Here is a 14,808-nt window from a genome sequence, read left to right as displayed (position 1 = left end):
GAGAACACAATGAGATAAGCTTGTATGGAGCAGTATGCTCATAACACCAATTCTCCTGAGAGATCACGTTTCTCTACAGATCCAATGTAACCACAGATGGCATAAGACACCAGGACAGCGATATTCCAAAGAACTATTCACTGATATTGCCTCCGATGGCACCATGTAAAAATAGAATATGCTCCATAGTGTAATAACGTAAAACACATTTATTATATATAATTACACTCACATGAAGCAGGAGATGAGACCGCATAAAAACAAAAAGCCGGCCGGCTCGTAGTATAGCCCGTCCTGGTGACGTCACCACGCAACCCGGAAGGACGGGCTATACTACGAGCCGGCCGGCTTTTTGTTTTTATGCAGTCTCATCTCCTGCTTCATGTGAGTGTAAATATATATATATATATATATATATATATATATATATATATATATATATATATATATATATATATATATAATGTGTTTTACGTTCTTACACTATGGAGCATATTCTATTCATTGTGTTCTCTGGTAAGCTCATATGCATGGTTTGTTGATTGGAGCACTGTGGTGGAAGTCAGCATCATTGCGATTTACCTTCACTTCAACTTTACTTTTATAACCATTTACTACCTTGGAACTTTCATTATTTGGGACTTTGTACACGTATAGGAGAGAGACACCTTTATTGATTTCAATATCTGTTGACAATTTTTGTTACCAATTTCTTTCTTATAATGTTTGTGATGGCTACAAGCTTAGTACGGTGTAACAAGCATATTAAGTCACTTAGCGTTGCCTAAAATGTGAATTTTAGAGTTGAGCATTGTAGGATACACAGATAATCGTAGAAATGTTGGTTGTTAGAGGCTTGTTTGCATCCTGGTTTTTTTCAGCTTACCTATTGTTAATACAGCTCAGGAAGCACAGACAGTGAAGAGAGTACAGATTCTGAGGAAGAGGACTCTGTTAAACAGGGATTATTTGAATCAAGCACAGTCAACCAAGAAGATAAAATGGAGGTGGATGCTAATGAAGGCAAGTCTTATGAATTTACAGTTTTCCATGTTATACATGTGGAATTTTTTTCTCCCAGCATTTAATCTGGTTTTAATGTCAGATAATCTAAAATTGATCGCTTAAGGTAAACTTCACTTGAAAATCAGAACTTGCAGCAGTGTTTGCTGTATGCCGCCAGTCTATCCTGTATTTTTGGTTCAGAAGGTACACTGTGGTATAATTCTATTTAGGCCCCCATTCATGCCTGCACATTTTGTTTGGGTTTACGAAACTTGGTAAGAAAGACATGTCGTTTGCGGTGACATTAATGGCACTGTTGATGTGCGTTTTGACACCTGCAAAAACACAAAGCAAACACCCCAAAATTCTCAAAAATAAACGCAACAAAAAGCTACACGAGATACTTTGTTGTATGCTCGGCAGGGCACATTACAGTAGTTTCCCTTTTCGCCCATGCAAAGTGGCAAAGGAAAGCTGCTGTAATGGTCCTGTACTGATCCCTGCTGGCCCTAGTCTCTCGTAAGTGATATCACATACATGCGCCTGGGAAAGGCAGGATGGGAGGGCTGGCAAGGAACAGCACAGACGCTTAGCATGTTGCTTCTCTGTGCTGCTTTGCATGTACAATAGGAGCATTTCATGATGGATGGTCAACTAGGTGGGGACACAATCTATCCATCACCTGCCTACAGTCGACAGGTAGAATACAGCGGAACTCTGTTGAGAAACCCTGCTTCTTGCATACTTGAAACCTTGTCAGAATACAATTTCAATTTGTTCTAGAAGTTTGCATTGGGTAATGGTGATACAGGAAGCTAAAAGTTTGTAACACTACAAACTTCAGGAATTACACTTATGTGAACCTACGAGATGGTTTTGGGTAGGTTCAGGTAACTAGTTTTGGCAGAATCGCAGTGGTCAATGGATGGCATTAGTAGCTCGCTGATTGGCTTAATATGTTGGCTGTAATTGCTCTTCAGGTTTGAGTCTCTGCACCTGAGTCTTTCTATGACAGCCACAACGAAAGTCTGTCATATAGAATGTAGCAGAAAGTTTTTTTTGTTTTTAGAATTTGCAGGGAAAACTGATCAGTGGGTGCTATTTGTGTAAACCAAATCCTGAGCAATAAGAGTAATATAAATTACTATAAGAGTAATATTGAGCTTGTATTGCAACATAATTAACACACAGCTGAGTGCAAGCTACCCAGGCAGTTTAGTTTTAAAGTTATTGAAAATGTTAGGTTTGTTTAAAAAAACAATTCATACATACCTGCTTTGTGCAATGGTTTTGCCCAGAGCAGCCCCATTTCTCCTCTGCTGTGGTCCCCATCCGGAGTTCCTGGCTCCCCCCCCCCCCCCCCCCCCAATGCCAAGTGCCTCCATAGCAAGCCATATGGGTTCAATCCTGAGCCATGCACGAGTGACACACACACATCGGCTCTGCCCTGCCTCCCACTCTCTGCTCACTTGGTGTGATTGACAGCAACTGAAGCCAAAGGCTTCCACTGCTGCCTCTGTGTCCAGCAAGGGGAGAGAGCAGAGCAAGCCGCTGCTCTTGGACAACAGTGCTGGATCGAGATTGGGCTCAAGTATTTGGGGGGAGCTGCACACAGGAGGTCCTACCTTAGTGCAGAAAATGCAATAAGGTTACAAATAAGAAAAAAAAGATACCTTTTTACAAGCATTTTAATATTGCTACTGACACACTTGCTGGCAGTACAAAGGCATATGCAAAAACATTTTGTATTTCAATGAGCCTAGTTTACATCATTGCGGTGCTTTCTGGTGCATTTAACCACTTCAGTTCTGGAAGATTTTACCCCCTTATGTCCAGGCCATTTTTTTTGCGATTTGGCACTGCGTTTTTTTAACTGACAATTGCGTTGTCTTGAATTGATGTCTTTTTCCCACAAATAGAGCTTTCTCTTGGTGGTATTTGATCACCTCTGCTTTTATTTTTTGAGCTATAAACAAAAAAGCACAATTTTGAATACAAAAAACATTTCTCTATCATTCGACAGACGCAGCATCTTATCATCTTGACTCATAGGGTTATGCGCCTCCTTCTAGGAATAGGCACTAGGCAGGAAAAAAAACGTAAACACGCCTATTGGGGGGGGGGGGGGGGCTGTCCCTGCAGGCATAACCCCTCAGACTCTTATCAAACAGTTTTGTTCTGCCTAGTGTTAGGAATAGGACCTAGCTCCCTGCTGGGACTTCAGTCTTGACTGTAACAGGGAAAGTTTGTTGTTTTTTTTTTTTTTTTTAACTGGTTAGTTCCTGAGGACCAAGATCCAGAGAAACTACAAGCAACAGCCGGCTGCGGTTTTGCACTGGATAATCTAAATCCTTAAGGTCTCCCAGCCTGACCAGCGAGCGTGAGCAGGTTATAGTCCAGAACTAGGCCTCGCCATGACAGTGCCCCCATGGATGGGGACAAGCCTGCGAGTGGACAGTCTTGCCGGGGACGCATCGACCTGGAACGCCCTGAGTCACAGCTTCCTCTTGGCTGAGAGCACCCCCATGCAGGGTGGGAGGTGATCTCTTTTGGAGTGGCGCCAACCTGGTACCAAAAACCCTTGGTGGGGCGGACGTTGGCCCCTCCCTGAAATGGTCAGAGCTTAGGGGTTCCCTGACGCCCCAGAGGACTAATCTGGTGTACCCCGTGACATTCCCCTACCCCTGGCTGGTTTTACCTGGGGGAGGGGGGGGGTGGTAATAATGCGGCCATTATGCGCTTATTTGAGAGGGGTGGATTGTCCTGGGTTGCCTTTAGATGCCTATTGTTCTGGGGCCCCTTTGGGGGGGAATCCTGGAGACCGCATGGCATGCCGTGGGGGCCGCCATTTTGCTGTGGTTCATGATCTGTGTTCCCATTATTTTGCATGGGCAGCCATTTTCTATACTTTTATATTGACCTTCGAGGCGGTTCCGTTTTCTCAGTTCCATACAAGGCCTTTGCAAATGGAGATTCTTGTAAAATGGAACAAGGATCCAAAGTCCTTGGATTCTGTGATTCTGTTGAGACCCAACACAAAATCTGCTCTCTTGTGGTGGATTCAGTCTCCAGCACTATGCCAGGGCAAGTCGTGCCTTCCGTTGTTTTGGACGGAGGTAACCACAGACACCAGCCTGTCGGGCTGGGTGCTGTGGAAGCCCACATGTTTTGGAGCTCCGAGCGATAGCTTTTTTGAGTCATTGAATGATTCGTCTACAAGGTTGTCCAGTTCGGATTGAATCAGACAATGCCATGGCTGTTGCTTACATCAATCACCAGGGGGCCCCAAGAGTGTCTTTGAGGCCAAGGAGGTGGCCGAGATTCTGGCCTGGGCAGAAAGCTTTGTTCCAGCCCTCTGCTGTACACATGCCAGGTGTGGAAAACTGGCAGGAATTGGATCAAGGGGAGTGGTCCCTACACCCAGAGGTGTTCCACCTCCTGTGTGTTCGGTGGGGGACTCCCGAGGCCGATCGGTTTGCCTCTTGCCTCAACAAGAAGGTGCAGAGATTCGTAGCCAGGTCTTGGGATCCTCTGGCCGACGCCACAGACGCACTGGTGGCTCCTTGGGGTTGGTATCGGCTGATTTATGCATTTCCCCTATTGAAACTCCTGCCGAGGCTTCCGCGCAAGATAGAGGTGGAAAGCATTCTGGTGGCTCCAGACTGGCCTCGCCTGTCTTGGTACGCAGACCTAATGAGGCTGGTCGCTGATACCCCTTGGAGACTTCCTCTCAGGGAAGATCTGCTGTCCTGCTTTAGTCGCTGGCTTTAATGGCATGGCTGATCAAAGTCAGGTGTTTGAGAGAGAGAGATGGCTCTTTCTGACTCTGATTCCTACAATCTTTAAGGCTAGGAAGTCCTCTTCCAGGAAGATCTACCATCGTACATGGAAATCGTACATTTCATGGTTTGAATCGCTGAAGGTGCACCCTCGCTTGTATTTGATCGCTAGGGTTTTGACCTTTTTGCACAAAGGGGTTGAACAGCGGTTGGCTTTGGGTACTATCGAAGGCCAAGTTTTCGGCTTTGGCTATAGATTTTCAACGTCCGTTAGCCACGCATGTCCTAATCCGGACTTTTATACAGGGAGGGAGTGCGCCATGTGGCTCCTCTGAGGCGATCCCCTTTACCTCTGTGGGATCTAAATCTGGTGTTATCTGTTCTTCAAAAGCCTCCTTTTGAAAAAATATGGGAGATTTCGCTGCCTTCTTTGTCTCAGGTTGCCTTCTTGGTTGCAATCACTTCTGCCTACAGGGTATCTGAATTGACGGCGTTGTCTTGCCGCTTACCTTATCTGGTGGTACACAGGGATAAGGTGGTACTTCGATCTAATCAGTCGTTCCTTCCTAAGGTGGTTTCTAATTTTCATCTAAATTAAGACATTGTGTTGCCTTCACTTTGCCCTAAACCTCAGCATCTTAAGGAGTATGTCTTGCATTCTTTGAATGTGGTTCGGGCGATCAGGGTTTATTTAGAGACAATGGAGTCCTTTAGAAAATCAGACACTCTTTTTGTCCTTACTGATGGACCTCGTAAGGGATTCGCTGCGTCTGCTGCAACCATTTCCAGATGGATCAGGTGGTACAGGCCTATTCACTTAGGGGTTAGGTTTCTCCTTTCCCAGTGAAGGCTCCTTCGAGATCGCTGAGTGCCGCTTGGGTTTTTCGCCATCAGGCGTCAGTGCTACAAGTTTGCAAGGCGGCAACTGGGTCGTCTGTGCATACGTTCACAAAATTCTACAAGGTAGATGTGTTGGCATCCGCGGATGCTTCTTTTGGCCGCAAGGTTTTGCAAGCTGCAGTTTAAAAGAGAACTCCGTTTAGTTTTTCTTTGAGGGTTACATTTTTTCCGGGTGAGCTCCAGTTGTTCCTGGTTGAGCTCCACGTTACCTTGTTGGCTATGTTTAGCCATTGGAGACTTTTTTTTTTGTTTCTGCTTGGTTTCCCACCCATCAGGATTATACTGCTTTGGGGCATCCCTATGAGTCATGAAGATAAGGAGCTGTGTCGATCCTCAGAGTAAAGGATTTTAGGGTAAGTTCTTACAAAAATTGTTTTGTTTGGTTCATTGGTGGACACAGTTCCTCATATTCATAGCCATTGGGTTATACTGCCCGATACAGGAGTAGAACACTAGGCAGAAAAGGATTCTGGATACACCCATGGGCAGTCCTACAATCCACTGCCGGACTGGGCGATGGGCTGGATAATCTAGATCCAGTGGTCACACCAGTCTAGCGAGCGCGTGCAGACCTCAGCTCCGCCGTGACTTAGCCCCACTGGACGGGGGCTGGCCTGCGAGTTAAATGCCTCGCGAGGTTGCATACGACTGGGTCTCGGCCCGAGTCGCAGCGCTCCTCCTAGCTGACATCCCCCTATTTAGAGGGAGAGGGGTTCTGCCTGGAGCGGTGCCCGCCTGGTTCCTGGTGTGGTGAGTAGCTATCCTACCCTTTCCTCCTGGAGGGTTTTGGGGTGGACGTTGGCCCCTCCCTGAGACTGTCTGACTCACAGGTCACCCTGCTGGATCTGCAACCCACTGGAATCCTCTGATAGTGTGGATGATTTCTCCATATCTGCAACCGTGCACGAAACTTGATTCTATCTCTGTGTGAGATTCTGAAGATGGTGGATGCAGCTGAAGCTGTGACGGATGTGCAGGAGCCCTTTGGCACTCACAAGCCATCCAAAGCTACAAAGGTGATTCCTTTCCCTGCCTATTTTGACAGAATTGCCGCTAAAGAGTGGGGACGACCAAAGTGTCCTCGTGGGGTTCCCAATCGCTTTACTAGGCGTTACCCCTATGAGGAGACCCTCCTTAAGAAGTGGACTGTGCCACCGGTGGTGGACCCTCTGGTTTCCAGATTAAACAAGGCAAGCATGATTCCGGTTGGAGAGTCCCTTGCCTTTTAAGGATCTCGCTAACCAGAAGGCGGAGGCTGTGGCCCACATTATGTACACTGTAGCTGGTTCGACAATGAGGCAGAGTATACACCATTTCCCCAAGTGTCGCAAACTCTGACTGAGCGGGCTAAGCTCTTAAGCTGTGACCTGGAGAGGGACCAGCTCCCCCCTGCCTTTGCAAAGCTGGTGGACCAGCTGGTCCAGGGGCTGCAGTTTATCTGTGATTCCTCTTTGGATGCCGCTCGCCTCTGTTTTGGCAGTGGTCCTTTTGGCGTGTCTTTTTGGCTCAATTGCCGGTCTGTGGAGACTGCGTCAGACTTCAAAAAAGGCCTTGACTGATCTTCCTTTACAAGGAGATCGCCTGTTTGTAGCTACCCTGGAAGACATTAAAGGTCTCACAGGGGGGAAAAGTACTTTTCTTCTGCAGGGTACTAAGGGCAAGGAACCTCACCATAGATGTGGGCCTTCCTTCTCAGCTCGGTTACTTTCAGGGCCTCATCTGGAGGATCCAAATGAACCTGGTCTGGCAAGCCAAGATCAGGCTTCTCTTGACCCGGGGACAAGGCTCCTTCTGCATTAAGGTGCGCTCTCACCCGTGTTGGGGGTGGGGGGATATCTTCGCTGGTTTTTGGACCCGTTGACATTCCCGGGTGCAAGACAAGTGGGTCCACAAAGTCATTGAGTCTGGCTACAAGATTGCGTTTAGCTCTTTTCCCCCGGCAAGGTTTTTTTCCCTCCAACTTGCACCTACCAGACCTGTTCCTTCAAGGGGTAATTGACCTCGGAACGTTTGTTGGGTTTTTACTCAAACTTGTTTACGGTTCCCATTAAGGAAGGCAAAGTGGGTCCAATCCTGGACCTCAAGGAGCTAAACTGCTTTGTGCGGGTGCAGAAGTTCAGAATAGAGTTCATTCAAATGGTGGTGCCATCCCTGTGCCAGGGGGATTTTCTTCCCTCTATCGATGTCAACGATGCTTACCTTCACATGCAAATATGTGCTGGTTTTCTCCGCTTTGCTGTGGGAGAGGAGCATTCTCAGTTTGTGGCATTACCGTTTTGTCTCACATCTGCTCCTTGGGTCTTCACAAAAGTGCTAGCCCGGTGCTAGCTTTGCTATGCCAACGGGGGATCAAGGTTCTGGGCTACTTGAACGATCTCCTTGTGCGAGCGGAGTCTCCCTCTGCTTTGGTGGAGAACCTGGAGATCACAATACGAACTCTGCAAGAGTTCAGCTGGATTCTGAATTTACAGAAGTCTGCTCTGGTTCCGTCCACAATACTGGACTATCTGGGCCCAACTGTCAAGAGAAAGGAGTACTCTGGCTAAGGCCGAGTCCAAACTCCAGAAATTGCAGGCTGCAATTCGCCTGCTGCTGTCCAACAAATGGTCATCTCTTCGGACTTGCATGCAAGTGCTGGGCCTGATGCTTTCTACCTTCGAATTAGTTCCATTTGCACATTTCCATCGAGGTCCCTGCAAGGGAAATTCTGACCAAAAAGGACAAAATTCCGCAGTCTATCTGGACAATCAGAGCTGGCTGAGTCTGGTACGTGGTCGCCACGGATGCCAGCATGTCCAGCTGGGGAATGTCCTTGGCAAGCATTCTGCTCAGGGGATCTGACGCTGAAAAATTGCAAACTCCCAATCAATGTCTTGGAATTCCAATCGATCAGACTGTCTGGATCGTTGGACGGATATTCTTCAGGGTTGCATTCAATCAGACCATGCCACAGTCATGGCTTATGTCCATCACCAAGGAGGCACAAGAATTGTCCTGGCGGCTCTGGAGGTAGCCGGGATTCTAAGGTGGGCAGAACAATTCGTTCCAGCCCTCTCAGCCATACACATTCCTGGGGTGGAAAACTGGCAGGCAGATTACTTCAGTCGGCAGGGGTTGGACCGCAGGGAGTGGCCCCTTCATCCGGAGGTGTTTAATTAGTTGTGTCTCTGGTGGGGCACCCCTGAGGTGGATCTGTTGGTGTCTCGGCTCAACAGGTGCAGAGGTTTGTGGCTAGGTCAAGGAATCCTCTGGCGGATGCCACAGATGCACTGGTGGCCCTGTGTTGTCAGCAGCGTCTGGTTTACGCCTTCCCCTTCTCAAGCTTCTGCCAAGACTTCTATGCAGGATCGAGGCAGAAGGGATTCCGGTCATCTTAGTGGCTCCAGACTGGCCTAGCTGGGCTTGGTACGCTGATCTGGTGTGGCTGGTCACCGGCATTCCTTGGCAGCTTCCTCTCAGAAGGATCTGCTGTCCCAAGGCGCAATCTTCCATCCGGCTTTACACTTGCTGGCTTTGACGGCTTGGCTGTTGAACGCTAGGGGTTTATCTGAGTCGGTGATTCCTACACTGTTGAAAGCTATGAAATCTACCTCTAGGAAGCTCTACCATCGTACATGGAAGAAGTACATTGCATGGTGTGAGTCTCTTGGGGTTCTTCCTCGCTCCTGAAAAAAATAAAAAAATTTAAGGAGTTTCAGGCCAGTATGTATTCTGCTACATATTTTTGGTAAAAGAAAAATCCTAAGTTTATATTGGTTTTCGCAAAGGTTATAGTGTCTACAAACTATACATTTAATGGACTTTTTTTTTTACTAGTAATGGCGGCAATAAGCGATTTTTAGCGGGATTACGGCGGACAAATCTGACTTTTTGGGGATCAGTGATGCCAATAAAATGACCAGTGCTAAAAAAAAAATGCATTTTTACTGTACAGATGACACTGGTTAACACTAGGGGTGATCAAGAGGTTAAGTGTGCTCCTAGGAAGTGATTTCCAACTGTACTGGATGGTACTAGAGGAAAAGAGCAATGCGAGACCTCTCTCTGCCTCTGAGACTGACAGAGTTGTATAAAGTACTCGAAACCCATACTTGAGTAAAAGTACAAGTGCTCGATCAAAAAGTGACTTGAGTGGAAGTGCTCGATCAAAAAGTGACTTGAGTAGTAGAAGTACTAAAGTATTCAACATTTTTTGTACTTAAGTATTGCAAGTAGTTTTTTAAAAAAAATTTGCTACTCAAGTACTGAAAGTAAAAGTACCAGTAGTTTTGAAAAAAAAATTGCTACTCAAGTACTGAAAGTAAAAGTACAAGTACTGTTATGTAGTTATTAAAGAAAGAAGTCAAAAGTTTGAACATCATATTGTTTTATTATTTCAAATGCAGCTTTTATTTATACATACAGTAGCTTTTATTTTCGTATGCGCTGATAATACACGTTTTGAGCTTCATGAAACCTGCCATCTACTGTTCTGGCAGTGGTCATTTTTATAATAGTAACTAGTAACTATGCAGCACAAAAAAAAATTGGAGTAGAAATATTGAAATCATTGAACAAATGTAGTGAAGTAAAAGTGGAAGTAGGAGAAAAAAATTCTACTCTAGGAAAGTACAGATACCGCCGTTCGGTACTTAAGTACAGTAATGAAGTAGTTCTACTTAGTTACTATACATCTCTGGAGACTGAACAGAGGCCTTCTTTATTTACATAGGCAGACTGCCGTTCTGTCATTCCACGGAACGATTGCCAGGTCTTACCCGCTGACTGGCTTCTGCTGTGTGCAATGAAAATCCCTGCAAAAAATCACGTACATGTACGTTTTTTTGCGCAGCCCGGCATTCCTGCTGCAGTATCACATACACAGCACTATTGCCACTTTGATGGTTTGTTCGAAGGTGTTACATTTGCACCTGCACTAGCTCATTTGCACAAATTTAATTTATATGTTCACAAGTAGATATATTTTTACATTTTTTATTTTATTATTTTTGGTCATTTATGTATCGCGTATTTATTGTCGCATCTATATCTGATCACAGATTGATTCATTATTAATTGCGCAATTTTTTGGATATATAGTCTTGCCGCAGTATATATGCGGTGGGCGGTCCGAAAGAGGTTAAAGTATAGCATGCTGCATTTTTTTCACACATATGAACCAGAATGCACATGAATGCACCTCGATTGCATGTAAATGTAGTTCATTTAAAAAAAAAAAATCATAAAAATGGCTAAAAAAAAAAAAAAACAGGAAAGCAAATGTGTCAAATGCACCGCAGCTTACATTACAAGTGCATGTAAATGCGCAAGCATAACTTCGCACTGAACATAAAGGTTGTGGTGTAAAGAAGCCTTTTTTTTCAGATCTAGTAACTATGAGCAGGAGCGGTTACATTTCTATTGCCTTATGTAGCTTACCTGAAGAAAAAAATATTTTACACTCTCGAAGTGCCGGTTCACACTATTGCGATGCGGGAACACTGCGAATATACTGCATGTTCCCGCATCACATCCGCAGCACAGGCAGTTCACACTGCCATATGCGATACGCTTGGGGTGTCAATTCAAAGTTAACGACACCCGCAGATCAGTTTGCATATAGCAGTGCGATCTGACAGTTCGCACAGGAATCGGATCGCACTGGTGTGAACCACCATGCAATCCGATTCTGCTGCGGACCAAAAAAGGGTCCTGTGCGTGTTCACTGCGATTGCAGTGCGAATTCAGCCATACAACCTGTGGCTGAATTCGCACCGCACAGACATCGCATGCGATTTTAGGAGCAGTGTGCTCCGAATCCTATGCTAGGTCTGTGATCGCATTAGTGTGGACCGGCAGTTATGCAAAACTAGCTCTGATTAGTTGCTTTTACTTGAACATTTTCCGTCACTTGCTATCTTTTCCTTTTCCTCTTAGCAAGCAATTGGCCAGCAACCTTTGATATACCAATGGAAACTGCACATGTAGCCAATTTAGATTCAGTGGGATCAGATGTGTGGAGCACAGAAGAGCCATTGTCTACAAAAGAAACGGGCTGGGCCTCATTTTCTGAATTCACATCCTCGGTTAGGTAATTATGATTTACAGTTGCTATAATCCCGTCTTAAAAGGTAATTTATTTCCCGCTGTAAGACACAAGCTAAAACGGCCTCTTTTGGGGCTTTTTCATGCAGGCCTTGAATTCTAAAGCAGACTTTAAAGTGTATTAAAGCACCTATAGGTTTATTGAGCATTTTGGATGGGTTTGTTCAGGCATTCATTTTGTCAGGCAAAGCTCTTCTTCAAATGCCCTGTGAAATGTTTTTTTTTTTTATTTTGTACAAGGCTAAAATGGTGAATGAGAACTTTTGACGCTTTGCAATTATTGCACCTTGAATGCACTGTAAATGCCATAGTTGTGTTTACAGTGAGTTTATGGCACACCTCTAGTGCGTCTCAATAGAATTGAATGGAGGCAGGTGCAAAGCGTCAACGCCTGCCAAACTTTGTAGTGGTGCTTTATCCTCACTGCAACGCTAATGCTAGTGTGAACGCCTCCATCTGCTACCTATTTTACCAATTTTGAGAGCCAGTGAGAAGTGTTTGGGAAGCAGTAAAAACGCAAACCCAACTACCCATTTTCAACACTTGTGTGAAAGAGCCCTTAGAGGAATACAGCATTTCTCATCCTAATTGAAGGACACCTGTCACAGGGCAAACATCAAGGCTGCCATTTCCTAAATATATTACTTGTTTGCTGCAAGGTGACTCCTTTCCAACTGCATAATGAATTAAATCCAGAAAAATTATGCAGATATGAGGTTCTGACTTATTTAGACTTTCCCAATGTGTAAGGGTTTTTCAACGTATTGCAGCCAACCTGTCAGTGTAATAGCAACAGAATCTACATTCTTTGGTCTCCCATGGTAGGTTTACATTAAAATATTTACCCTTTTCAATTAAGTTTTCATCTAATCTCCTTGCCCCTACATAGACATATGTATATGTATTATTCTGTGATGCTGTATCAGTGTGCACACAGCCCTCTATTTCATCGATCCCTAAATACTAGAGTGGTTTAATTTTTTTTGTAATCCTTGGCAAAATTGTAATCCTCCTATAATTTGCTTTATCAAGCAGACGTAAAAATGGTTTAAAACCTGTAGAGTAATGGAGTTGTTCTTTTGATAGTGCAAAGGACACAGCAAGAAGTAGTTCTCCGGTTGAAATGGAAACCAGTACAGAGCCAATGGATCCTCTAAGTGTCAATACCTCTGCACAAACTGAACGTAAGTGATGTTTTTTGAACTTTAAAATACAAGTTCGTGATTGTAACAAATACTGGCCTAGTTCCCTTCAATTACATCCTTAACTAGCCCCTTCCATTCCCCATGGTGTGCATACAACTTCCTCTGACAAAAGTAGACTTGGATTGACAGCATGTCCAGTACAAATATAGTATTGGACTTGCCATGGCTGCTTGTTGATGTCCCATAAACTTAAAGGAACAGACCCTTACTGCAGGAGTAATACTCTAAAGATTTAAGTGACCGCATTGCACTCGACTCGCAAACAGTTCACACTGCCTTATGCGAATCGCTGGGGTGTCAATACAGGGTTAACCACACCCCCTGATCAGTTCGCAAATCACAGTGCGAACTGTCAATTCAGAAATGAATCAGATTGCATAGGTGTAAACACCCATGTGATATGATTCTGGTGTGGACCAAAAAGGGTCCTGTGCGACTTTGGCCTGAATGTGATGCAAATTCAGCCATACAATCTGTATGGCTGAATTTTGCAACTCAGACATCTCATGTGATTTGAAATAAAAGTGAAAAAAGGTGCGCAAACCAATACAAACGTGTAAAAGCAGCACTGTGAAAAATAGAAATGTGTGAAAAAATAACTGAGAATTACAAAAGTGCGCTAATTACTAAATAATAAAATGAAACTAACAACAAACATTGTCCATAGGTGAATGAATCGAAGAGGAGTCTATTCCATCTGAGAAAAGGGTGTTCTCAAGTAAATACGTGCCAAACAAACTCTTGTAAGGTGATGGGTGAATTAACCTCTTACCGAAACAAAAATCCAACAAAGCATAATATAGTGCAACGACTGTGAATTAAAGTGACACCCAGTGATGTAAATGGACCCTTACCACATTGGAGAGAAAGCGGAGCATATGCTGTGGTGCCAGGGAATCCAAACGGCCACACTAGGGAAAAGGGATGGATGCAGCTTCCCAATATCTTTATGGGCTTCCACGGGTAGAGTTGCCAACAGGAGGACCACAATAGAAAAGAGGAAGGGACTGATGGTGCATTACCCACGATTTTATTGTTTAAAGAGATAAGAGAACACTTACAAGCATCCTGTGTAATATACAGCGATATTTTCCTTTACCCAAATGGGGTCGTTTTGAAACGAACCCCTGTTATTTCCAAACGCATGGCTAGGTGCTATCCGTTTGAGGAATTCCTCTTTATAGGATAGACAGTACCACCTGCTGTCTTACCACAGACTGTTAGGATAAAAGGACCTCGTAACTAACGAGGACCTTCCTTTTCTGCTCATAAAGAGTTGTTCGTTCCGCCAGGGCGGGCGATAAGGCAAAACCCTCCAAAGCCCCTTTTAGAGGGGGGTTCAAAGGGCGCTGGTCGGCTAAACAAAAAGTCCGGCTCAGCCAAGCCTGAAGATACAGCCTGATGCGCCCCTACCCATCTCTGGGGTGGGGGGGATGTCTTCACCGGTTTCTGGAGGACACAGGATCGAGTTTCGATCACTTCCACCGGTGCGATTCTTCCCTTCTAACATTGAACGGTTTCAGGGGTTCTATTCGAACCTATTCACAATGCCCAGGAAAGAGGGCAAGGTGCGTCCAAATCTGGACTTGGGAAGAAATAGAGTCCATCCGTACAGTGGTGGCCTCTCTGCATCAGGGGGATTTCCTGGCGTCCATAGACATTTAGGAGGCCTATCTTTATATCCCCATCATTGCAGGACATCAGCGTTTTTTCGCTTTCCCAAAGATCATCCCTGGTTCCCACCAGGAGACTGAACTATCTGGGCCTAAGGTTGGATACATCCTGGGCAAGAGTTTCTCCTTGCGGAGAAACTCCAGAAGGTTCAGTCAACGATT

The 14,808-nt window shown here is 45.0% G+C and overlaps 1 protein-coding gene across 6 annotated transcripts in view; it reads left to right on the top strand.

Annotated features, from left to right (window-relative positions):
• The window catches only part of PPP6R3 (protein phosphatase 6 regulatory subunit 3), a 144,888-nt gene that overhangs the window by 107,767 nt on the left and 22,313 nt on the right, over window positions 1-14,808 (top strand). For all 6 annotated transcript variants that reach the window (XM_082269817.1, XM_082269815.1, XM_082269818.1 and 3 more), the window contains exons 18-20: window positions 902-1,027; window positions 11,605-11,754; window positions 12,855-12,952. In XM_082269817.1, the coding sequence (XP_082125943.1) occupies window positions 902-1,027; window positions 11,605-11,754; window positions 12,855-12,952 (374 nt within the window). The remainder of the gene's footprint in view (window positions 1-901; window positions 1,028-11,604; window positions 11,755-12,854; window positions 12,953-14,808) is intronic.

Source organism: Pelophylax lessonae, assembly GCF_965119305.1.
Source record: "Pelophylax lessonae genome assembly, chromosome: 10".
In the NCBI taxonomy this organism is placed as follows: domain Eukaryota; kingdom Metazoa; phylum Chordata; class Amphibia; order Anura; family Ranidae; genus Pelophylax; species Pelophylax lessonae.
This window is presented reverse-complemented; position numbering and strand designations above follow the sequence as displayed.